Source organism: Sciurus vulgaris, assembly GCF_902686455.1.
Source record: "Sciurus vulgaris genome assembly, chromosome: 7".
Classification (NCBI taxonomy): domain Eukaryota; kingdom Metazoa; phylum Chordata; class Mammalia; order Rodentia; family Sciuridae; genus Sciurus; species Sciurus vulgaris.
Window position 1 is genome coordinate 119895682 of NC_136467.1, and position 25005 is coordinate 119920686.

The 25005-nt window shown below is 55.1% G+C and overlaps 1 protein-coding gene across 2 annotated transcripts in view; it reads left to right on the top strand.

Moving 5' to 3' along the window:
• Nucleotides 1-22969, top strand: part of MDGA1 (MAM domain containing glycosylphosphatidylinositol anchor 1) — a 59666-nt gene extending 36697 nt beyond the window's left edge. Inside the window, exons 4-17 of one of the 2 annotated variants that reach the window (XM_079148398.1) lie at nt 406-602; nt 1362-1494; nt 1705-1974; nt 3666-3995; nt 7251-7547; nt 8364-8648; nt 10174-10325; nt 11121-11298; nt 11552-11575; nt 12514-12666; nt 13020-13154; nt 17299-17429; nt 17639-17747; nt 18394-22969. In XM_079148398.1, the coding sequence (XP_079004524.1) occupies nt 406-602; nt 1362-1494; nt 1705-1974; nt 3666-3995; nt 7251-7547; nt 8364-8648; nt 10174-10325; nt 11121-11298; nt 11552-11575; nt 12514-12666; nt 13020-13154; nt 17299-17429; nt 17639-17747; nt 18394-18485 (2486 nt within the window). In that variant the 3' untranslated portion in view covers nt 18486-22969. The remainder of the gene's footprint in view (nt 1-405; nt 603-1361; nt 1495-1704; nt 1975-3665; nt 3996-7250; nt 7548-8363; nt 8649-10173; nt 10326-11120; nt 11299-11551; nt 11576-12513; nt 12667-13019; nt 13155-17298; nt 17430-17638; nt 17748-18393) is intronic. The other variant, XM_079148399.1, reaches the window with a different exon arrangement.
• The last annotated feature ends 2036 nt before the right edge of the window (nt 22970-25005 follow it).

A 25005-nucleotide genomic window follows, 5' to 3' on the forward strand; every position in this document is an offset into this window, starting at 1 on the left:
ACAGGGCAGAAAGCCACCAATCTAAGTGTAATTTACCAATGAGGACACTGAGGCCCAGAGAGGAGGGACTTTGGCAGTTACACCATAAATTCACAGGCACACAAAAAGTTGAACCAGGGTCCCTAATTTCTAGTCTCTAGCTACTTCCCCTATCCCATGGTGGAAAGGCGTGAGTCAGGACACCCCCGTGCAGATTCCTGAGGAGGCACAGCTGGGAGGGAGTCTGGGAAGCCACCAGCTGCAGTCCCCAGCCTATACCTGGTGGGTTAAGCTTTCAGGGCCAGAGGAGCAGCTGACTTTCTGGAAGCATCCCTTCAGCTTCCAGAAAAGGAGCTTCTCGGAAAAGCTGAGCCACCCACCTTGGGGACATTCCTTCCTGACTGCATGGGGATTGTGTGTCTGCAGACCTGGACGAGCCAGTGCTGACAGTGCACCAGACGGTCAGCGACGTGCGAGGCAACTTCTACCAGGAGAAGACGGTGTTCCTGCGCTGCACGGTCAACTCCAACCCACCCGCCCGCTTCATCTGGAAGCGGGGCTCAGACACCCTGTCCCACAGCCAGGACAATGGGGTGGACATCTATGAGCCCCTCTACACCCAGGTCAGGATGGGCAGCGGGCTCAGCCCACACTCCTCCTGCACCTCACAGGGATAGGTCCTGGGGCGGCTGGGGCCTCCCGATCTGGAGTTCTCCGTTGGGCCTGGCTTCAGCAGCTCGGGTCCTGTGCCAGAAGCTTGAATGGTGACTGGAGTGCAGACAGCCGGGGCTGGCGAAGCAGAGCAGAAAGGTCAGGGAGAGGCCTCCAGGCAACATGTTCTCCAGAAGTGCTAGTTAGGAAAAGCCCGGAGGGACAGGCTAGTCATCGCTGCCTACTGCAGACTGACTGACAGCATTAGGAACCCATGGCAGGTGCCGCAGGTTTGGGGGCAGGGAGATGTCTCTCATGGGCCCTCTAGAGTCCCAGGAGATGCTGCTGAGGCCATCTTGCCAGGGAGGGCTTTGGGAGGTCGCTTTGGAGCACCACGTGTGGCCGGTGGGCCAGCCCCAGGTTTGTGTGGGTTGTAAAAGACAAAACAGGATTCCCCCTCCATTTCCCGGAATAGGAAAACTGAGGTCCTGGCCGGTGTGTGCCAGCCCAACCTCAGAGCCAGAGACGCCCAGGAAGAGGCCCTGCCGAGGGTGGGGAGGAGCAGCTCCGCCCCAGGCTCAGGGTCCCTGGGGGTAAGTGGTGTGGGTGGGGGTCGGGAAGATGGGGATTTGGAGAGGAATTTGCTGTTGCCTGTGGGACGGGGTGAAGGAGAGTGGGGGTCCCTGGAGACCCAAGCAGGCTGCTCACTCCAGTGATCCACTACTGCCCAGGGGGAGACCAAGGTCCTGAAGCTAAAGAACCTGCGGCCCCAGGACTATGCCAGCTACACCTGCCAGGTGTCTGTACGTAACGTGTGTGGCATCCCAGACAAGGCCATCACCTTCCGGCTCACCAACACCACGGGTACAGGCACCTCCCGGCCCATGTCCCTTGCCCACCTGGGCCAACTCCCCAACCAGGAGACAGTGCCCCACCACCGGTGTCCAGTCCCTCCTCCCCTCTGCCTGCTCCTGTGAGAGGGGAGCCTCTCACAACCCAGGTGTCCCTAGCCCTTCATCTCATCCTCACCTAGTCATCGTGGTCCCCTAAGACCCCACCTCCTTGTCCTCTTAGCACCGCCAGCTCTGAAGTTGTCTGTGAATGAAACTCTGGTGGTGAATCCTGGGGAGAACGTCACGGTGCAGTGTCTGCTGACAGGCGGTGATCCCCTGCCCCAGCTGCTGTGGTCCCACGGGCCTGGCCCACTGCCCCTGGGAGCGCTGGCCCAGGGTGGTACCCTCATCATCCCGTCAGTGCAGGCCCGGGACTCTGGCTACTACAACTGCACAGCCACCAACAACGTGGGCAATCCTGCCAAGAAGACAGTGAACCTTCTGGTGCGATGTACGTTGCCTTGGGCGGGGTAGGAGGGAAATTGTGAGGCAGACAAGGTCCCTGTCCTTCAGGAGCTACCAGTGAACTGGGGAAGGGACCTGTCTGCTTCCCTTGGGTAGGTGAGGTGTGTTGAGGAGGCGCTTTTCAAGCACTCCAATTTCCCTGCAATTCAGTCATCTGCCAGCAGATGGCAGAGGACTAAAATTTGTGTAAAGCTTTAGTTAGAAAATCCATTTGCCAAATATCACTTCAGCAATAAAAGGTGGACGGGCTGGTATTGATTATCTACAGTTTGTTTGTTTAGATTGGGATATGGAGGCTGCAAAAAGCTAACTGTGGATACTCCAGAAATTTCCTGGCTTCCTCCCTTTACAGTGGTTTCTACATGACTAACTAAATTTAAGTGAAAATAACACACATTTCCACCTACTTTATATGCAAATCTTTAATAGAAAAGCATTTCAGTGAATCTGAAGATAATTACTAAGTGTGAAAAAGATACAAAAATTGGAGCATGGTCTAAGGAAGCACAACCTCTCCTCCCTAACCCTCAGCCTCAGTAGTTATCATTATTAACTGTTCACTGTGGTCTCGATCTTGCTATTCTGATTTTAGAAGAAACTTTAAATTCTTTTACTTGTACAGTTTTAGGTGTTTTTAAGATCCAGGTTCCTTCCCCACTCTTAAGCCAAAGTACAACTACTGCCAAATTCAGTTGAGAGTCTCTGAGGACATGGTCTCTGTTCGTCTCTCACTGACCAGTTACTTTTTTTTTTTTTTTTTCTGACTCTCCTCACAGAAAGAAGTTAGCTTTCCCTGGTCTTTTACTTAGATTAAGAAAGAAAGTAACAGCTGGGCACGGTGGTGCACACCTGTAATCCCAACAACTCAGGAGACTGAGGCAGGAGGATCACAAGTTCAAGGCCAGCTTCAGCAATTTAACAAAACCCTGTCTCAAAAAAAGAAAAAAAGTGATGACTGCTTTTTCCTTCGATGGAACTTTTCCTATCAGGAGATTATTTTCCTCCCCCGATTTCATTTGACCTTTAAAGCCTGAGTTGGTGAGATCTCAATTTACATTGGCACTATGATCACCTCTTAGTGTGACTCTGTAGCCTGTTTTGCCCAGCTCTCTCCTGATTTGTGGCTGTTGTACTACCGTCCTGTCCAATTAACACCCAGCCTATCAAGAACTCCAACTCTTGGCCTCAAACAAGATCCACATTTTTCAAAGGCCAGACTCTTTTCTTTCTAACTCTGTATTTTAATGTAATTGCAAGGGAGATGATTGTTTTGGTCTTTTATTGTAAAAATCACACAGACTTGTCACAAAGAGTCAACCAGCACAAAAGGGAAAGAAATGGACAGATTAATTGCTCTTCAGTTTCCCTCAGCTCCATTTTCTAGATGGAACCACTCGTAGAAGGTGCAACTTTGCAAGCTGGGATCTAGGCCGCCGGCAGTGGCTATCATTATCACCAACTCACTGTCGTGCAGGGAGTTTGGCAGACCTTCAGAACCCATCTGAGCCAGCAGAGCGGTTTCCAAGCAGAGGAGAGTGGTGGCCTCTCCTGGGGGCGGGTTGTAGTCCAACCTCCACGAGCGCCAGTTTCAGGGGAGAAGCCGGGTTGGGTGGGGCGGGACACGGGCCCCTGGCTTTGGGCCAGTCCCAGTCACCCTTCCCTCCCGCCCTCCTGCAGCCATGAAGAACGCCACATTCCAGATCACGCCCGACGTGATCAAGGAGAGCGAGAACATACAACTGGGACAGGACCTGAAGCTGTCCTGCCACGTGGATGCAGTGCCCCAGGAGAAGGTGACCTACCAGTGGTTCAAGAACGGCAAGCCAGCACGCATGTCCAAGAGGCTGCTGGTGACCCGCAATGATCCCGAGTTGCCTGCCGTCACTAGCAGCCTAGAGCTCATCGACCTGCACTTCAGTGACTATGGCACCTACCTGTGTGTGGCCTCCTTCCCAGGGGCGCCTGTGCCCGACCTTAGTGTCGAGGTCAACATCTCCTCTGAGACAGGTGGGCGGCTGGAGGGGTGTGGGGAGATGCGGGGGAGCTGGAGAGGCCCAGGATGGGGAAGGGAGACAGTGAGCAAAGCACCATCTGTCCGTGCTGCACACTTTATTGAGTCCCAGGCACTGTGCTAGGCCCTGGGGTACAGTGGTAGGGAAACAGGCTCTGTCCTCATTGAACTTAGTAGGAAGGCAAACATCTTTCAGATAGCCTCGTAAATAAATATGTCATTGCAAACTGCAGTATGTGAGAATATGGGAAGTTTCCTGGAATAGGATGTTTGCTCTGAGATTTGAGAGGTTCAGGATTTTACTAGGCAAAGGACAGCAAGGGAAGATTGAAAAAGAGCAATGCAGATCGAGGAATCATCATGTGCAAAGGCACTGAGGCATCTGGAGAACTGAAAGGAGGAGTGTGTGGCTGGGAGAATGGAGTGAGATGAACTGGGAGGGGTCAGCAGGGTTAGATTCTGTCCAGTTTTGTCACTGAGTTACTTTGCTTAGGTTGCCATGTGGCACAGTATCATAGACTGTGACTTCAGCAACTGAAATGTACTTCTCACAGTTGTAGAGGATAAATCTGAGACTGAGGTACCAGTAGGGTTGGTTTCCTCCGAGGCTTCTCTTCACGGCTTGTAACTGGCCTTCTTCTCCCTGTCTTCACCTGGTCTTTCTTCTGTGCATGTCTGTATCCTAATACTATACATTAGTCCTACTGGATTAGGGAACATCCTTGTGACTTCATTGAACCATGATCACTTCTCTTGATCCACCCCCAAATATACTCACATTCTGAGGTAGTCCTGGGTACTTCAACAGATGAATTTGGTAGAGGGAGCACAATTCAATTCACAATAGGTCATGGTAAAAAATTTGGGTCTTTATTGCTATACCAACAATAATAAATAATAATGAAATGATAATGGCTAACATTTATTGTTTACTATGTGTTCTGATTATTTTGTTTTTCTTATTCGCTTTGTGATTTACCTAATGGGGTGGTAGATAATCTTCTCATTTTACAGTTGAAAAAACTTAGGCTCAGAAAGTTCAAGAAACTTAGCTAAGGTTATACTACAATCAGTGGTGCAGCTGGGATCAGGCAGCCCGGCTTCAGAGCCTGCTCTCAGGCCCCTCTGTAAGGTCTGCACTGTGGGAATAACAGGCGGTTGGAAGGGAGCTCTTGAGACCCTCCAGAATGTCTCTAGCCCCGACACTTTGCGGGGGGAGCAGGCTGGCTTTGGCCAGCTATCCATGCGACCAGATGCAGAAGTGAGGACCCTCATTGTTATGAGTACCTCCTCCTTGGGTCCTTCAACTCTCTGGCCTCAGTCTCCCCCTGTGAGAGATTAGGCCAGAGGCTCCTCCCACCCTGACATCTGTACAAGAGGAGACCCAGTGAAACTGGAGAGGTGGGGAGGCCTCTCCAGAACTCCACAGATGCCGCAGATTCATTGCACGGACTGCTCAGTGCCAAGCTCTCCAGGAGAAGCTGGGGATCTAGATGTGAATGCCACAGCTCCTTCCTCAGAGTTCTCTGCCTGGTCAAGGGGAGGTAGGCATGTTGGGGAGACATTTCGCAGGCAGGAAATGGCAGGGAAAACTCTGGAACTGTGACATGGAGTTTAAGGAGGTGTCTGTAGGACATTCTGGGGGCACTAGAGAAGGTGAACCAGGCTGCCTGGGGAAGTCAGAGAAAGCTCAGAGGAGGGCTTGGTCTTCCACGTGAGCCTTGGAGGGTATGTTGGAATTTGCCAGGCAGGGGGACAAGCCCAGACAGAATGGGGGTGTCCCCCAGTGTGGGAGATTTGCTGTGTCCAGGGAGTGTGTTTCTTACAAGTGCGAGCTGCACCTGGGATATAAGATGAAAGATGGGAGATGAGGCGGCCCGCGGGCCAGGGCCTAGGGGCCTTGTTTGCAGTTAGGTGTTTGAGCTCTCACCTGAGGGAAGGTGGCTGACTAGAGAGGGAGAACAGTTCTTAGCCTGTGGGGGTGTGGAGGGTTGGGAGCTGGGATGTTTTACATGTAAGCCAGGGGCCCAGGGCTGCTTCTCCATTTGGCTCACAGATCTGGTGCCTAGGGCATGGAAGCTTTGTAAGAGTCCTTGGAAATGATTTAGACCTGGGAAAATAAACTGGCTTCAAAATACAAAGAGAAAAACTGCAAAAGTAAAGGCAATAAATGCATAAATGTTTAAAAGAGATAAATTATGCTTTATTAGATAGCTAGACCTTAGTTTGCCTGGTAGAGTTATTTACAAATAATAATTTGACATTTAATTCTATTTATTGTTAAATACTTAAAATTTAACGATAAAATGCAGGGGCGCATTTTAATTTGTTTGATGTGGTTTATGGGATGGGACCCAGGGAAGACTTCAAAAGACTCTTCATTTGTGCCATGTGTTGGGTTGGATTAGATTCAGCTGTGAATAAGAGAACTCTAATTAATAGTGGCTTAGGGGCTAGGTTGTAGCTCAGTGGTAGAACGCTTGCCCAGCACACTAAGGCCCTGGGTTTGATCCCCAGCAGCAGCACCACCACAACCCCCCCCCCAAAAAAAAAAAAAAAAAAAGACTTGGACAACATAGCTATGCATTGCTTCTTCCTGCAGAAGTCTGCTGTGAGCAGTTTAAATTTGTACAGTGTAACTGCTCCACCAAGCCCTCGGGCCCCGGGTTCCATCTACCTTGCTGTTCCATCATCCTCAGCATGTGTCACCTAGTCCTTGATGGCAGTCTCTTCTTTTTAAAAGACCTTTATTTTCCCTTATAATCCACTGGCCAGAATTTAGTTACAGGGCCACATGGCCACATGGCGATTTGTAATCTTTATTCTGTGTGACTGTGTGTCCTGCTAACGTAATTTTTCACTTTGGAAGTAAAGGTAAGGTTGTCGGGGACTAGCAGTCTGCAATAACACTCCGGAAGAGAAGAGATAAAGGCTCTCACCAAGGCAGGGCCAGGGTTAGGAGAGAGGGACCCGCCAGAGGAGATATTAAGGAATGCATGAAAGGTGGAATGCCCGTTACTTAGTAGTATTGGGGAAGAGGAAATGGGCCAGGCTGACTCCAGGTCTCTTGGAGTTGGGAGACCCCGAGGTAGAAATGTAGGAAGGAGGTAGTGCTGTCTGGGAAGGTGGGTTTTGTTTTGGGTGCTCTGATGGCCCCAGGGCAGTCTGGGACAGGGGAAGGAAGCACCTAAGAGGAAGAAGAGCAGGAGGCCTGGCAGAGCCCTAACTCCCTTCCTGCTCTCCTCCTGCAGTGCCGCCCACCATCAGTGTGCCCAAGGGCAGGGCGGTGGTGACCGTGCGTGAGGGCTCGCCTGCTGAGCTCCAATGCGAGGTGAGAGGCAAGCCGAGGCCGCCGGTGCTCTGGTCCCGCGTGGACAAGGAGGCTGCCCTGCTGCCCTCGGGGCTGCCCCTGGAGGAGACAGCCGATGGGAAACTGCGGCTGGAGCGCGTGAGCCGAGACATGAGCGGAACCTACCGCTGCCAGACGGCTCGCTACAATGGCTTCAACGTGCGCCCTCGTGAGGCCCAGGTGCAGCTGAACGTGCAGTGTGAGTCTCACCCACCCACCCAGACCACCTTCCGAGTCATCTCTCCCGCTTCCCAGCCCGGCCTGGCGCTTCTTCACCACCCTCACCTCACGCCAACCAAACCCCTCCACCCACTGCCCCCTTGAACCTCCCTGACAGTGACGTGCTAAGATGCGGGATCTGAGTCCATCGCTCCACTAGCACCAGCAAATGTCTCACCTTCATTTTGGGTGACCTGGTGAACATAGGAATAACTTGATTTTGACAGGTCGAAATGGGATTTTGAAGGAGGAAGGATATTCAAGGGGAGCACTGTATGATAAAACGATGAAAGCGCACTATTGTCAAGGCCGTCCTCAGAGTGTTTTAATCCATTAATTCATTGAACCCCCACAGTCCTATGAATAGATTCGATTATTCCCCCTTTTCACAAATAGGGGAACCGAGGCACAGAGAGCTCAAGGAACTTGCCTGAGTTCTCACTAGATGACAGCAGGGCTGAGGCCTGAACTTGGCCATCTGGCTCTAGAGATAGTGCTATAAACCCCGACATTACACGGGGTGTGATGGCGAGGGCCCTACTCAGTGCACAGCTAGAGGCCCACTCTGGGCTGCGCCTGGAGGAATGGCTAGGAGGGAGTGAGCATCTGTCGGCCAGGGAGGTTGAGCTTGGCGATTGTAGGACTGTGTTGCGGGTCTGAATCGGCCCTGAGATACTTCGAGGCTGGGAGGGTCACCGGACTAGAGCGAGCGCGTCGCCTCCCCACGGGGTCGCTCCTCAGTCCCCACTCGGTGGGGAGAGGTCTGGTTAATCGCTGTCCCCACCGCCGCCCCCAGTCCCCCCGGAGGTGGAGCCCAGCTCCCAGGATGTGCGCCAGGCACTGGGCCGACCCGTGCTCCTGCGCTGCTCGCTACTGCGAGGCAGCCCCCAGCGCATCGCCTCGGCTGTGTGGCGCTTCAAAGGGCAGCTGCTGCCGCCTCCTGCCGTCCTCCCCGCCGCTGCGGAGGCCTCGGACCACGCCGAGCTGCGCCTCGATGCCGTAACCCGTGAAAGCAGCGGCAGCTACGAGTGCAGCGTCTCCAACGACGTGGGTTCGGCGGCCTGCCTCTTCCAGGTCTCGGGTGAGCATCCCGTAGGCCCCACCCCGCCCACACCCACACCCACCTGGGGCAAGGCCTCTTCTCTGTCTCTGACCCTTCCCATCCCTGCCTGCGTGGGTTCCTGTAATGCCCGCCTGCACCAGTCATCCATCCAGGCGTTTCCAAGACCCCCCAAGCCAGGGGCAGACTCCGCCTGGTGCCAGATCCAATCTTTGAGCTCCCCTTACAGCCCTGCCCACTCCAGATAGCGAGCGACGTCCCCTTCACTCATGCCCTCCTTAGATCTAGACCTTCCGCTTTCAAGGCCCGGTGTACCTGTCCTAAGCCCCGCCCTTATGGCTCAGTCCCTTTCCTTGGCCTCTTACCGCCACGCCCCTTTCAAAACCAGCTTTCACCAAACTTAGGCTCTTCAGGTTAAAAAACCATCTATACTGCGCCTAGGCCCCACCTACATGAAGTATAGGCTCCACCCCCTGCAGCCTCGTCCAATCCCAGCGCTGTGCTTCCAGTCCTACAGCCCCGCCCACGCTCCATCCTGGGCCCTTGCCCACCACCTTTCACACTCTTCCTTGGCCCCAGAGCCGGCGGATGGACTGAACTGTAGCGTAGAGTGGAGAAAATGCTCCTCAACAACTTCTCTGGAGTGTCAGGGCTGGAGCCAGGTCAACCAGCACAGAGCCCCTGAGCTGTCACTCTAGAGGTGCAGGCCATGTGGTGCCCAGAAATTCCTGTCAGCCCCAACTCTACAGGAGTCATTCCCTGATGGGCTGGCTGGGACTGCAGATAGGCGTCGACGGGTCAGAAAGGCTTGGAGGTCGTGGACAGGGTGGAGGGAAATGAAGAAGGGCTGCCTGGGATGAGTCACCTTCCTGCCTGGGCGAGGTTTTGGGGAGAGTGCCCCTGGAGGAGAGCTGCAGGCTGCCCGTCCTCCATTCCACCGCACCCCCAGTTTTTCCAACAGCCCCCAACTGCCTGGGTACCCCTTCAACTCTTATTCTGACCCCCACTCAGCTGTTAAGTGGACTGCAGGTAACTGGCCACCTTCCCAGCCCCTTCCCCACCCACTCAACCCTGCTAGTCAGAGGCCCCTGTGACATTTCCCACCTCCTTCCCTTCTTCCCTGTTCTCCCACACTTTCCCTGGCTCCCCACCTCTTGGCCTGTATCCATTTCCTCTCTCTTCCTTTCTCTCAATATCCTTGACCCTTCTTTCTGTCTTTCCCCCAATTCTCCTAAATATCCCTTTCCCTTGTCTCCCCAAATTTCTCCTTTCCCTATTTCTTCCCTGACCTTTCTTCTCTGTTCCCACCAACATCATCTCGGTATCTGCCATCTCCCTTCTCTCCATTCCCACTGTCCCTCCTCCCCTCCTCATTCTCCCCTTTCTGCTCTTCTTCCAACGTCACCTCTCCTCACATGGTTCCCTTTCTCTTTGTTCCCCCATACCCTCTCCGTTACCCTGTCCCACCTCCCTTGCCATGCCTCCTTTCTCTGTCTCTCCCATCCCCACCCTTCCATGGCCCCATGCCCCCTCCCTGCCCTCTCAGCCAAAGCCTACAGCCCGGAGTTTTACTTCGACACCCCCAACCCCACCCGCAGCCACAAGCTGTCCAAGAACTACTCCTACGTACTGCAGTGGACGCAGAGGGAGCCGGACGCTGTTGACCCTGTGCTCAACTACAGACTCAGTGTCCGCCAGGTGGGCCAAGGGGGAGCAGGGGCCGGAGGCAGGTGGGGAGCGGTGTGGCTGATCCTGGAAATGGACAGAGAAAGGGTTTAGAGACAGGGACTCAGACACATTGACCCTCTTATAAACAACTCTTCAGAGGCAGAGAAAAAGTGTTCTGGATACAGCAGGAGCTGGAAACCTCTAGGTACCTGTCCCTTCTGGACCAGTCCTTGGGCACAGTCCCGAGAGGTGGGCAAGAGATAGCTGGGTTCATGGGGGGTAGGATGGGGAGCCTGCGAGCCAGACACAGAGTCGACTCATGGCTGCAGAGCCTGAACTGGGGGCCTCTGCAATGCCAGGCAGAGTCTGTGTGCCACTGTCCCGCCTGCTCAAATTCCATGGGGTTCTCCCAGCCAGGAGGCAGGGGCGTGGAGGATTGGAGTGTGGCTCTGGGGCATACTGCTGAGGCTAGAATCTGGCTTTATGTGAACTTGGGCAAGTTTATGGCTCCCCTAAAATGGGGAGGGGTAGTTTGAATATTCTGCCTCATTTGAAGATGAAATGAGTTAATAATGGCAAAGTGCTTACAACTTCATCCAACACACGGAACCATTCAATACCTGGCAGCCCTGGGCAGAGAACCTGGAAGGGGCGGTTGTCCCTTCTCCTAGATGAGGCACCGAGGGTCTGCTTTCCTAGGCCTCTGTTCTTTCTGCTCTCCCATGAGCCAGCCCCCACCCTCCACCAAGTCACGCTGGTACCTAGGCTGGTGCTCCAGTGGAGGGCGTGGCCTGCCGGGCATCTGGGAACTCCCTGTGTCTACAGTTGAACCAGCACAATGCCATGGTCAAGGCCATCCCTGTGCGGCGTGTGGAGAAGGGGCAGCTGCTGGAGTATCTCCTGACTGATCTCCGTGTGCCCCACAGCTATGAAGTCCGCCTCACACCCTATACCACCTTTGGGGCTGGTGACATGGCTTCCCGCATCATCCACTACACAGAGCGTAGGTGACGGTGGTGGTGGCGGTGGCGGTGGGAAGGGTGGGCCCAGCTCATGCCCAGGGGCTCCCTCTGCTCTCCCTGCGTAGTTCCTGAACTTGGAGCTCCCCTCTGTGCGCTCTCTTACCCTGTCACTGTAGGCCAGGCTTGCAGGTCCCCAGTCCTGGCTCTGAGGACCTATTCCCTCATCCCAAGGCCGGGCATCCTCTGCACAGCCCCACACTTGGTTTTGACTGGTTTCCTTGCTTGTTTTCTCAGCCATCAACTCTCCAAACCTTTCAGGTAAGACCTCTGCACCCCATGTCTTCCCCTTCCTTTTAGGGACACAAAAGCTCTCCTGGTTGGGGGAAGGGATTTTGAGACATACACAGAGAGAAAATGACTTCTCCCTGTTATGGGGTCAGGGCGAGCAGCTAAGGGCTGGGCTAGAGCCGTTTGCATCCAGGATATATTCTGGGGCTTAAAGGTCAGTTGGTGGTAGGTGTGGGGATGTTCACTCTCCCCAAAAGAAAAAAAAAAAAGGCAGGATAATTCACACCCTCTGTTCCCTGGAGCAGGAATCCCTAATCTGTGACCCATAAACCCCCCAAGAGATCTGTGCATAGAATTCAAGGGGGTGCATGAACCTGGGGGTCATGTAGTTAGTTCCCTATCTTTCACAGATTTCAACATCCCCTTCAATGACGAATATAGGCAACAAACTACAGGCAACAAATCAGTACCTGTGACTTTGTCATCTGCAGAAATCCAGTGTTTTCACATCACCTTACAGTTGTTGCAGATAGCTCTAAATATCATTTACATTCATTAGTATTTCAGAACTACAGTAGTTATTAGACTTAACATGAGATTTTGTGATTTAATTAGACAATAAAGCAGCCCAGTTATTATATAACAAATTATAAAAATATCTTGACAACTTTACTTCAATATAATCGATTTCCTTTGTAATTCTGTGCATTTAATGTGTCTAAGATCGTTATTCTGAGATGGGATCCTTAAGCTTCACTGGAGGTCAGAAGGGTCTGTGGCGCTAAGTCTTGCTCTGGGAACCAGTGTGTTCTGCGCCCCTTGCCTGCTCTCTGTGCCCTGAAATCCTGGGCCTGTTGCTTAGAGGCTTGGGAGCGGCCTCGGGGTGGTGGTGGAGGGCGAGGCTGGCCCAGCAGGGCTGAGGCGGCTGACCCTCGTCATCTGCCCTGCTCCCAATGCCCTCAATGCAGATAACACCTGCCACTTTGAGGATGAGAAGATCTGTGGCTACACCCAGGACCTGACAGACAACTTTGACTGGACACGTCAGAACGCTCTCACCCAGAACCCCAAGCGCTCCCCCAATACTGGCCCCCCCACTGACATCAGTGGTACCCCTGAGGGTGAGGACATGGCCTGCCCTGCGGCTGGGAACAGTAGGGAGGGGTCTAGGCCCATGCAGCCCCATTTTGAGGGTGGAGAGTGACCAGTCCTGTCCTCAGGGATCCCCAGTCTGAAGAGGCACAGCCCTGTCCTCAGGGAACCTTACTCTGGGAGGGAAGACAGAACTCTGCCCAGATTGAGGATCAGGAAGAAGAGACATTCGTAATGGCATTAAGCACTCATGGTCTCTGCCCAGAGCCCTGTGCTGCGCAGGCCTGAAGGGGTCTGGGTGAGGCAGCTGGAGGTCAGGCGGAGCGGGAACTGTGTGGTGGCGTGAGGACAAGCCCGTTGGCGCCTCCTCCCTCCCCTTCAGGCTACTACATGTTCATCGAGACGTCCAGGCCCCGGGAGCTGGGGGACCGGGCGAGGTTGGTGAGTCCCCTCTACAACGCCAGTGCCAAGTTCTACTGCGTGTCCTTCTTCTATCACATGTACGGGAAGCACATCGGTGAGTCTGGGACCAGGGAGTCGGACTGAGTGCATGCTGGGGTGGAGGGAAGAGGGGCCAGGAGGTCAGGGGCTGGCCCACATGAGGCCCTGGCTTCCCCACTTGGCTCAACCACAGGTCCTTGGAGGGGATGTGGGCAGAGGATTGGTAAGGGGAGAAGACAACCTCAGCTGTCTGGGGTTTTGAGTTGATCACAGCTTCCTAAGTGCAAATAAAAAGGGTCTCCCAGGATGAGATGGACATTGTGCAGGGGATGGAGAAACAACCGAGCATTTGCATATACTGAGCGCCTGCCAGATGCCAGGCGATGTCCAGACAACTCAGAGAGGTTAAGCATTTGCCCAAGACCACACAGCACAGCCACCCACGTCAGGGTGACTTCCCCAAGTCCTACACTTGGGATTGGAAGGGTGCTCTTTATGAGACCTGAGAGGTAGTTCTGCTTCCTAAGCGTGAGAATAAACTTAAGGAATGCTGTTTGGGAAGAGATGGCTTTAGTAGGGTGTCACTTTAATCCATGAACTCATCAGTTCAGCCATCACTTGCTGTGCAGGTATCAGGTGCTGCAGAGCTGGAGATGGATGAGTTTCCCATTCTCCTGTCACCTGCAGCCAAGGGGCAGGGACAGACATCAAACAACTAATGGCTTCAGATAGGAGTTGGGGACCACTGTCACAGTGGGCACAGTGAGGCCAAGACAGCTCGGTCAGAGGGAGGCTGGCCGACGCCTGGGGCCTGGCCCTAGGGGGTTCTGCTGAGGAAGTGATGACTGTTAACACTTTGGCTTGTTTGTTTATGGGAAAGGCAGTGTCTTTCGCCTGGGTCAAACAGATTCAAAGGGGACAGAATGAGAATTTCCCTCCCAGTCCTTCTGCCACCTAGAGCCCTTCCCCAGAGACAATCAATAGACCAGACCAGGGGGCAAATTTCCAGGGATGCTTTATGCCTTTAGAAGCAGAGTGCGCATGCGTGTACACACACACACACACACACACACACACACACACACACACACACACTCACTTGTGCATTCACACTCACACACACGCACATTCACACACACTCACGCACTCACACACACGCACTTGTACACTCACGCACTCACACACACTCACACACACTCACACGCACTTGTACACTCACGCATTCTCACACACACTCACACACGCACTCACACACTCACACACACATACACTCACGCATTCACACACACACACACACACACATGCACTCACAGACCTTCCTCATTCTCCTTTCCTTGGAGGGCATTCCTCATCAGTCCACAGAAATCTTCTTGTCTTCCTGTGCTCTTAGTAGGGGTGACTTTAAGTGTGCACGACCTGCAGGGTCATACTGGAGGCGTCTCCACAGCTGGAGAAGAGATGGGTGGGTGGGAGGTTCCGCACCCATGGGGCCCCCGCCATCCACACAGGCCAGTGCTCCTGATGGGTCTGAACTTTTGGAGAAGTCTCCTCTGCAGCAGGTGAGGCGGGTGACAGGATGGCCCCGCCCTGCCTTCCCAGCCCTCTTGTCTCCACTCGACTTCCCCAGTTAGAGGTGCCAGTCTGTTCTGGTTTACCCTGGCCCCTCCTGGTTCCACCACCACATCCCCTCTGTCTCAGGTACACTGGGACAGTTGGTCACCTTCAGCTCAGGAGGGGCAAACCGGTGCCTGGAAGAGTGTGTTGTGTCCAGTAAGAGTCTGGGGGATCCGGTCTCGTGAACAGGGAGACAGAAAGCCGGAGGGGATGGTCTGTGTGACAGGCGGATCTTGCTCCGGGTTCCCCAGTGGGTAGAATGGACAGTAGGCAGCAAACGCTTCCAAGAGGCAGATTGGAGTCTCACCAAAGGGAGGCTGTTTAGAAGCCTCAGCTCTGACCAGCCAAGAGGCATGCTATCTGGGGGGATGGTGAGCAGCCTGTCCCTGGACAGGAGAGCTGCCCTACAGCAGTGCTGTGGAGGGGACTGCTGTCCCAGATCATCTTACTCCCCTGCTCAGGACCCCCTGAAGCTTCCCCACCACCATCTTCTCCAGATCTTCCGTGCCTGATCCAGCCCCCGCCTACTGCTCTGACCTTACTTGCTGCTCCTTGGCTCTGGCCAAACTTAAGGCACCTTCCTGGCTTAGAGGCCTTAGATGCCCCAGCTCCCGATCTGGAACACTGGTCCCTCCCTTCACTCAGGTGTCCTCAAAGAGGTCCTGGGCCACCCCACCTAAATCACCTCTCTTCCATCAGGAGAACATGAGGCCTATGAGGGCAGGGATCTTTGTCTCATTCTAGTGCCTAGACATTCCCTGGCACCCAGAAGTGCTCCATTAGTTAAATGAATGAATGACAGCAAGGCTGGGACTTGATGACACCTCAGGTGACTTCCAACACTGAGGTTCTATGAAAGGCCTTGATGGCAGTCATGGAAAGTTCTTCATTCAACATTTAATTACTGAGAACTGATAGGCATTGGCCTGAGTCAGTAGGGAAGGGGGCTGTGGCACCCATGGGTTGCCACCTCACAGAGCAGATGGTGGCCTGCGCGTGGGGAGCTGCCGCTGATAGACTCCGAGTTTATAGGCAGGATAGCAGGCTCCCAGCTGGAACCTAGGAAGACTTCCTGGAGGAAGGGGCATTTCAGAGATGCCTTGAAGACTGAGAAGGATTTGGTCAGGGGGGACCTGGTGGGGGAGGGCATCTCCAGCAGAGGGAAAAGCCAGTGACTTATCCTGACATCAGCATGTGGCTCTTTTTGACTCTGAGGTGACAAGGAAGACAGGGAGGAAGATAGTGAGCAATCCACTCTTCAAAGAGATTGAGGGTCTTGGGCTCTGGCTGATCCCTGTTGGGGGATGTCAGGAAGCCCCTAAGCAGAGAGGACCTTGTACCTGATGGAGTGCTGAGAAGTGGACAGAAAGTCTTTTGTTAGTTTGTTTGAGCTGTGAAAAGCAGATTCCCCATTGGGTCCTTGGGTGCCCCATGGTGGAGGAGGAAGAAAAGGCACGGCGCTTGTCCTTGGACCCCAGGGGGTTGGCGGACTGATCTCTGAGCAGGGAAGAAGGAGTGGTCCATTTGGGGCTAATAAGGACCCTAAAAGACATTAGGCTTGAGTGCTGCCAAAGTCAGCATGACACCAGTTTCACTGGTGCTCCTCGGCCTGACTCTCCTGCTGGGGAGGGGTGCTTCTTACTGTCTTGACCTCCCCGCGCCCCCTCCACCTCTCCCACCATGCCTGGCAGCTCTGGGCACCAGCTGTCCCCAGACCTTGTGTCTCGCCGGCTCTCCTTGGTCCCTGCCAACTCTTTTCAATCCAGGCAGGTAACATTTGGTGGCTCCCCCCACTGGGGGGTAGGTCTATCTGGTGTCACAGATGGTATGGCTTTGTCTGTGGGCAGCGCCATGGAAATGCCAGCCACCAGGCACCATCTAAGATTGATTCCCCTTCCCTCAGAGCCAGGTCTTTCATGTCACTGGGGGCTGGAGGTGGGCTGGAAGAGACTGGAGAGGGCATTGGCACTGCCTGGGTGCTCTGAGCCAAGCCATGACCCCTCCTTCTGTTCTAACGCCCCTCAGCTCCCCTAGGACTCCAGATCCACGAGGCTGTGGGCAGATGGGCTCAGCGCCTCCAGGCCAATGCCTCCAAAATCTCGCTGTCAGTTACTACTATATAGCATGTGGACTAATGTTTTTTTATTTTTTTAAATCAACATTTTTTTAACCTTTGTTCCAAGCATCAGCATTAGAGGACTTGGGGGTTGGAAGAGCTACCTTCACTTAAGTATTTTTAAATAAATGTTTAAAAGTGCAAGTCCCTTCCCCTGTGTGCAGAAGTCACGTCTGCTGTGGTGCGCGTCCCTGCCGTTTGCAGTCTGCTCTGTGCTGAGGTGTAGGCCCCCTGCCCGGGAGGCTTCCCCGTCTCGAGGGACGGTGGCGTGTGGTCAGATTAGTTGACAAGCAGGGAAGAAGAGGCATGAACTCTCCTTCCCACTGTGGTCCCCTGCTCACCAGGGCAGAGGCATGTCACAGCAGAGTGGGGATGGGGGCGGGGGAAGGTCCCCGCCAGCAGAGGCAGCAGTGTGGGTGGCTAGGCAGGTATGGGCAGGTAAGGGTGTCCTTGCTGACCTCACTGTCCCCTCTCTTCTCACCTGCCACAGGCTCCCTCAACCTCCTTGTGCGGTCCCGGAACAAAGGGGCTCTGGACACGCATGCCTGGTCCCTCAGTGGCAATAAGGGCAACGTGTGGCAGCAGGCACATGTGCCCATCAACCCCAGTGGGCCCTTCCAGGTGAGTACCCTGGGTCCAGAGGCTGCGCCCAGGCTTGGGGGGTAGCCTGGCAGGGAAGCACTTAGGATGGCCTCATGCTTGCTCCCCGAGGGTCCAAGGAGGAAACCGGAAGGATGCGGGGCTTTCTTCAGGGGAAGGGGTCGGAGCGGGGGTCCCTGGTGCCTGGCAGATCCCCATCTCCTGTTCCCTGCTCTCTGACCCCACCCCAGATTATTTTTGAGGGGGTCCGAGGCTCGGGCTACCTGGGGGATATTGCCATAGATGACGTCACACTGAAGAAAGGAGAGTGTCCCCGGAAGCAGATGGATCCCAATAAAGGTGCAAGACGGGAAGGGGGTGAGGGAGCCGAGTCTGTGGGTGCCGTGTGAGCAGGCATCCGTCTGCTGGGGGAGGGTTGTCTGAATGGGGTTCAGGGTGCCGGTGTGAAGGTGCACCCATCCTGGCCCCCTTGACTCGGGCGGCAGGGCTCATGGAAGAGAGTGAGAAATGCTGGGTCCTGCCCTCCTTGGGACCCGCCGAGGTCCTTACGGAATCAGATACCTCTGGTGCCTGTGTCTGAGCACCTGAGTATTGTGGCTCCAGGTGTGAGCTTGTGCCTTCTGGGGGCCAGGTGTTGCCACCTCTAACACTTCCAGTTGACTGAGGGATTACTAGGTACCAGGCAAGGTACAGAAACCTGTGTGTGCATGTGCCACTTACACTCACAGCTGCACTCGAACGGTGAGGCCCATTTTACAGATAAGGAAACTGAGGCCCACTGAGGTGCAGTAAATTGCTCTGCATCTTAGTGAGCATGAACCCTGCAGGCTGGGAACCCTGGAGCCACGCCACCTCACATCTGCATCGAGTGCCCACCCTCAGGCCCCCCAAAGAGATGGGACAGAGTAGCCAGCCTGTCTGCCTCCCCCTTCCCTCACCAGAGCTGACGGGAGCTCCTGGCCTGTCTCCTCTCTCTCTGTCACAGTGGTGGTGATGCCGGGCAGCAGAGCTCCTTGCCAGTCCAGCCCACAGCTCTGGGGGCCCATGGTCATCTTCCTCTTGGCGTTGCAGAGATGATGAAAGCTGCGTGCCCTCCCCCGCCCCCGGCACACCAAAGTGTCCACATCGTACCAAAGACTGACCCCCTGCCAGCCGGGGTGCCCAGGGGCAGGGCCGGCTTGCCAGGGAGGGGGCCTGCATTGGCTGCGAGGATGCGCAGCGAACAAGGACCTGAGGCCCGGCGCCGAGGCCCTGGAGACAGTTGTTCGACACATGCACACACTTACACACTCACACTCACACACAGAGATCTATTAAAGCACAAGTTTCTATCCGACCTGCCAGCACCTTCTTTACTGCGGAGACAGGGGACTTGCCTGAATGGCGTCCGCCACCCCAGGGACCTCGGCACGACACTGGCCTCGTCCTGGCTGCACTCGTGGTGTATTTCTGACTTTCCCTGCTGTCCCCTAACTCAAGGCCGAACTCCAGCCAGGTGGCTTTGCCAGAAGAGCAGCCATACAAGGGAGCTCTGCCCTGGTCAGAGGAGACCCAGGACGGAGAAAGCAGGGGTCAGAGGAGGGTCAAGTGGGACTTTGTGAGCTCTGTGACTGTCCTTTGTCCAGAAGATGGCAAAGAAAGTGGGACACCTGCTGCACACAGCTGTTCTCAGAGGCAGGCTGGATGGTGGAGACCCCACTCACCCCAGGTCCCCTGGCCTGTTTCTGGGACATCATATTCCCTCCTCACTGTGCCCCCTTTGAAGGGACTCAGCACAGGGTCTCGGGCCTGCGCAGTGTGAAGACTGACACCTTCCCCACCCACCTGCCCACCCCCACCTGCAGCTGGACTCCTGAGAGCACAGTCCCCACCCTAACGTCGGCCCCAGCTGGGACTCAGGAGACGGGGGCGTGGCAGAGGACAGGCCCTGCCTCTGTGGTTTCATGCCCCTGTATAGGACACTGGACTTGGGAGTGGAGCCTCCATTTCTTCTATTTTTGGTCTGATAGGGTGCTGTGGCTTGAGGGTAGGCAAAGCCCTGTCCAGTGGGCCTCCTTCACCCCAGGGCCAGTGAAGGAGGATGAGTTTGTAGAGCTGGGGGTGAAGGGTGGGATAGTTCCAGTCCCTTTGTCCCCTGGGAGCTGTCAAAGGGATCCCTGTCTCTAGGTCTTGGTTGGAGCTTGAGATGGACAGGACGGAATCTAGATCTTTCCTCCTCAACATCATCCCTGAGCTGCCCACCCAGCCCTCCACAGGAGAGAGGAGTCCCCACCCCTTCCAGGATGAGTCTTTGTGCGTGGGTGTGCAAGTGCGTGCGTGCGTGCATGTGTGTGGGTGTGGGTGTGTGCGCGTGCCTGCACAACTGTGGGCACAAATCTGGGCAGCAGCATGTGCAAATATGGGTCTGTGTGTGCAGTGATCCCAGAGGCTGGGTCTAGCCTGTCCCTGAGTGCCAGTGTATGTCAGTGCGCATGTCCATCTGCACGGGTGACATGCATGTGTGGGGGCGCGAGCAAGTCGACCCCTTCCAGTCCTATTCCATAGGCTAGAGCTGCTGTTGCCTCAGCCCCAAATCCCCCTTCCTGTCCTATGGATGATGGAGCTTAACAGATGACCCTAGTGAATGTGAGCACCTTTGGTGAGGGTGTCATGAGCTCCTCCTGGAGCATTTGGTGGGGACAGCTGCAAAGAGCGAGCCTGGATCCTGGGCAGCACCGCAGTGCCAGGAGCAGGCGGGACCATGGCAAATGCTGCCGGGCTTCGGGCTCTTTCAGGCCTATGTTATCATCATCACCAACAGCTGGTGGGTGGCCGGGCCAGGCTGCAGCGGGGCCTCCTGATACCCAAGCAGTGTGGCTGCCTTCCTGGCCCATCCAAGGCCTCAGTCTGAAGTGAGCCATTCCAGGTTCCCAGCACACGCTTCCATCACGCCTGCCGGGTATTGTTCCTTAATTGTCCCATCTGTGCAGAATCTGTTGCCCCGACTAGACTGTGAGCTCCTCCTCTGAGCCTCCTGACCCTTCTCCCCTGCCCCTGCTCGTGCCTGGCACAAGCCAGCCCGGTATGGGAAGCACTTCTGCAGACTTTGCCCAGCGGAACGGATGCTATAAACCCCTGGCCCCTAGCCCTGGCTGCACAATGAAACCACCAGGGTCTTTTAAACAGCTCCAATGCTTGGGTCCGGCCCAGAGGTTCTGATCGAATGGAACTGGAGGGCAGCCTGGCTTCAGAAATGGTGAAAAGCTCCCCAGGAGAACCCAAGAGAGGGAACTGCGGGCCTCTCACTTCCAGAGGCTTCCTCTGTGCCCTTGCTGGAGTCCGTGCTGGAGCCCCCAGGGCTTCCTCCTTGGAATTCCCACGGAGCCCTAGGCCTACTCCCCCTCAGATGTGTCCCCTGCCCTGTCTGCTCCATCATGGGGACTTTTCTCCCTCATCTGCCTCTGTATCCACAGAGCCTGATACAGAGGAGTCACGGCAGGCATTGGCTGCATCGCCCCTGCCAGGTCTGTTTGGAGAGAGGGGACCTTCTCGGAAGTTGGGGGCAGCCCTCGGGTTACAATGCGTGTCTGCTGAGACGCCAAGGTGCTCATGTGTGAGCAGCTGAGGCTGACGTGTGTCTGTGTGCAGTGCCGGCAGGTGTGTGGGGAGCGGGTGGCGGCGTGTGCTGGCAATGCCTGAGTGCCAGGCGTGTGCCAGTCTATGCCAGTCTGCATGTGCACTGAGTGCTTTGTGTATCTCTGGGTGACTTGTGTGTCAGTGTTTGTATCTGTGTGACATTTATCTGTATAAATGTCACTCAGCCATGTGTCTTCGTGCATCTGTGTGTCAGTGTCATGGTAGTGGCCCGTGAATACCCTGGGCCCTGGGGAGACCAGGCTGGCTGGATCCAGTGCATCTCCCCAGGGGCAGCCTCACCCTCTGGGTCAGGGTGACTGAGGCATATTGTGGCCTTAAAGTGGGGAGTCCAGAGTCAACCCTCAGGGTGTTGGGACCCTCCTACCCCTCTCCCCTCCAGGTTGGTGTCTAGAGGAGAAAGGGACTACCAGGACAAGATACCAAATGGATGGGGAGTCTTGCCCGGCTGATGTGCTGCTGGGCCCACAGGCAACTCCTGGGGTGCTGGTTAGGGTGCCCGGCCTGCTCCTGGCACGCGCCTGCACCCTTGGGCCTCTGGGTGGGTCCAGCACCACTTTGCCATTCATTCTCTTTTCCCTGTGCTCTGGAAGCCACCACTCAGGCCATCAGGGCCAGATGGGCCTCAGAAGGCCAAACCCCTCATATGCAAATAAAGAAGCTGAAGCTCAGAGAGGGGCCTGAGGTCACGCAGCCAGTATAGGTAGAGCCAGTCTTGGAAACCAGGTACTATGGCCCTGGGGTGTTACCATGGCCATCAGCATTTCCTGCCAGAAATGCTCTGGGGAGCTGGGACAAACAGCCTTGTCTCCAGAGTGCCACAGATGTTACTGGCCCTGATCTGGACTCCTGCTCTGGGCCAGAGTGCCTCCCACTTTGGCATCAACAGAAGGCCTGGTGTCTCATGGAGGTTGGCATCCTCTGCCCGTGGAGGCCGTAGCTGCTGTCCTCTTCCAGGCGCCTTCCCCCTCCCTCCGTCTCCACGAGAGCCTGGGCCAGGATGAAGGTCCGCGCATCCTCATGCCCTCATCCTCTTGACCGCCCCCCAGGGCTCCGAAGACAGGATTCTTGGGGCTTTCCTCTCCCAGACAACTGAAGGAGGCTGAGTGGGGGTTTCGGGGTCTGTACCCAGGAGTGTGAGGGTGGACCTGCTGTGGAGAGTCCCTGTAGGAACGGTGGTTGAAGCTGGGTTCTGGGTTCAGGGGAGCCCTCTCTGCTTCCAGAGGCAGGGAAGCCCCCTCCTCTCTGCTGTGCGTGTGTGCGTGCGTGTGCATGTGTGCGTGTGTTGGGGCAGGACCAACTCTTTCCTGGGGATCCCTTGACCCTTAGAATGGGAGAGACCTTAGTGATCCAGTATCCCCACCGTACGGGTGAGAACGCTGAGATGGAGGGATGGCACCGGCCCCTCCCCACCCCTTCCCCCCACGTTGCCTGATTCCCAGGGGCCCTCCTGGGAATACCCTCCTTCCCAGCGCCGCCCCTCTCTCCTCCCGGCTGCCCACATAATCCCCATCCAACTCTGCAGGCCCTTCTGCTCCAGAGGTCTCCATCCAACCTGTCTCAGGACGGCCAGCTCACCAAGACCCTTATCCCCATCTCAGAGGGGACAGGGAAGAAGGGGACTGCTCTAGCCCTGAGGCCTCAAAGACGTGGGAGAAAAGCCAAAACCCCTCACGCCCAGGCCCAAGCGTCTGACCCCCAGCCCATCCTAACACCAAGGTAAAAGCACAACAGGAGACCCCTTATCCACGGGTGAAATGTACTGGGGTTGTTTTTTAGCCTCGCGACCCCGTCCTCACCCCTTCGCCTTGCTCTCTGTCTCCACCCCAGCCTCTGTTCTCCATTTGCCCCTCTTCCACCCCCCAAGCCCCCAATGTAACCTCTAGTTGCGGACGCGGTTGTTTCAATCAATAAAGCTGCAGTGTTGCAACGCTGGGGTCCGGCTGTGTGTGGGCCTGGGCAGGCGGAGGGACGGGGCTGGGACTCGGGGCGGGGACTCCTTCCCCCGCAGCCTTTCTTCCCTTGGGCACCCGCCCTCATGGATCCTGCTCTGTGACCTGGACAGTGAAGGCCAGCACCTGGTGTGCTTGCAGTGAACTTAAGTGCCCTTGTTCATTTATTCATTCCACAAACACCAACCCTAGATGGCCATCATGGAAACTCTTGTTTAGTGGGAAAGATGGATGCTAAATTGACAATTATACCAAGAAACATATAAATATAAATTTAATTAGGGCTGTGAATGAGGGTCCTTATTTAGGTTGGGGCTTCAGGGAAGACATCTCTAAGAGAAATATTTAGGGGAGACCTAAGGATTGATGGGAATCACCTGCAGGGGTGAGGGAGTCTTCCGAGTAGAGGTGCTAGGGTCTGCTCAAGGCCTGGGGGAATGAAAGACCTAGGAGGCTCAGGAGGGGAGACAGAGGAGTGAGGTCGGCTTGAAATGCTGCTCAGCACCCCAGCCACGACCTTCCTCCGTGCTCAGAGTGGCTCTCCTCAAAATCCCTGTTCTGGCCCCAGAAGCCCCACCCTGTGCCCTACTGGGGCTGCATCCTTCATTCCCCACCAGCCACCTGCATACTTGACCCAAATCATTTTCTGCCAGCCTTTGTCTTTATCCCAGACCTGGCGGAGCTGGGAGGTCCTTCAAGTTCAACCCTCTACTCCATGTTTCCCTTCAGAGAAATGGGATCGCCAGGGTCATGGGGGCCAGGGGTGAGGAGGAAAATCCACCCTCTCATGAGCATTTGCAGAGTGACCCAAATCAAGGGCCTACATGAGTGTCATGATGTGAACTACAGGGGCACTGGGAAATGACAGGGAGAGAGTCATTCTTGTTACCTGGTGGCAGTGACTTTGGTGGAGAGAGCAGATAATTTTACTTCAAGTTTCAGATGGGGAAAGTGAGGTTGAGAAAGGAGAAAAAGTAGGAACTCCTGAGCCTCAGCGGCTCTCATGTAGACAGATTCTTCCGCCACACCTGAGACATGTCTTCTCATGGTTTGGAACCCACCACTGCCATGGGCTGGTTCCCTGGATACAAGAAAAGACCCACCCAAGGTCACTCCTGTATAGGAGTTACTGTGAGGATATACACAACGAGGGGACAGACACTCTGAAATCCAAATGGGAGTTGCGACGAAGACAGATTTCCTGGGTTCCCAGTTGCTCTAGACCGTTGGCTACAGGAGTCGGCTCCCCACCTGAGGTACAGATGGCTGAAAATCCTTGTTGTTTTCCTATGGACAGGCAGAGTCTAGTTCCCTTCCCTTTGCATCTGGATTATTCTTAGTGACTTTCTTGTCCAGTAGAATGTGACCTGAGTTGGCTTCAAACTCAGGCCTCTGGAAATGTTCTTTCGGGGAGCCAGGGACCACCATGTGCCTATCTCCCCTGAGATCGCTGTGCTGTAAGGGGCCCTGGCTGACCATCCCGGCTGAGCCTAACCTTCCAGATGGCCCCGCCAAGGCACCAGAAGGTGTGGGAGTGAGCCACCTTGGACCCTCCAGCCATCCACCTGCTGGAAGCCTCTGTGGTGCCACATGTGACAGAAAAATCGCCTGGTCCAGTCGACCCAAATGCCTGACCGACAAAGCCATGGGATATAATGAAATAATTGCTGGACCTTTGTTTGAGGCCCCCGAGGTTGGGGTAGCTTGTCGCAGAGCAACAGCTAACCACCGGGGTGATTCAGCCACTCCCCGGCATCTGCTCTTTTCACCCACACAGCTCCTCTCCTGACTCACGACGGCTCGCTCATGGCTTCCGCTTGCCAGGCTTCATGACCTCTCAGCTCCTACTCTCCCTGGGGACCTTTGGTGGCAGCCACCAGCATCCACTGACTCAGCCTCGCTAGAGAAGAGTTGACTGGATTGCCCCCACTCTTTGTGTCCAGGCACACCCACATCACGGAGTAACCTGTTGATTGACAGCTCTTGAGACAGGTGTCACCTCTGATCCATCA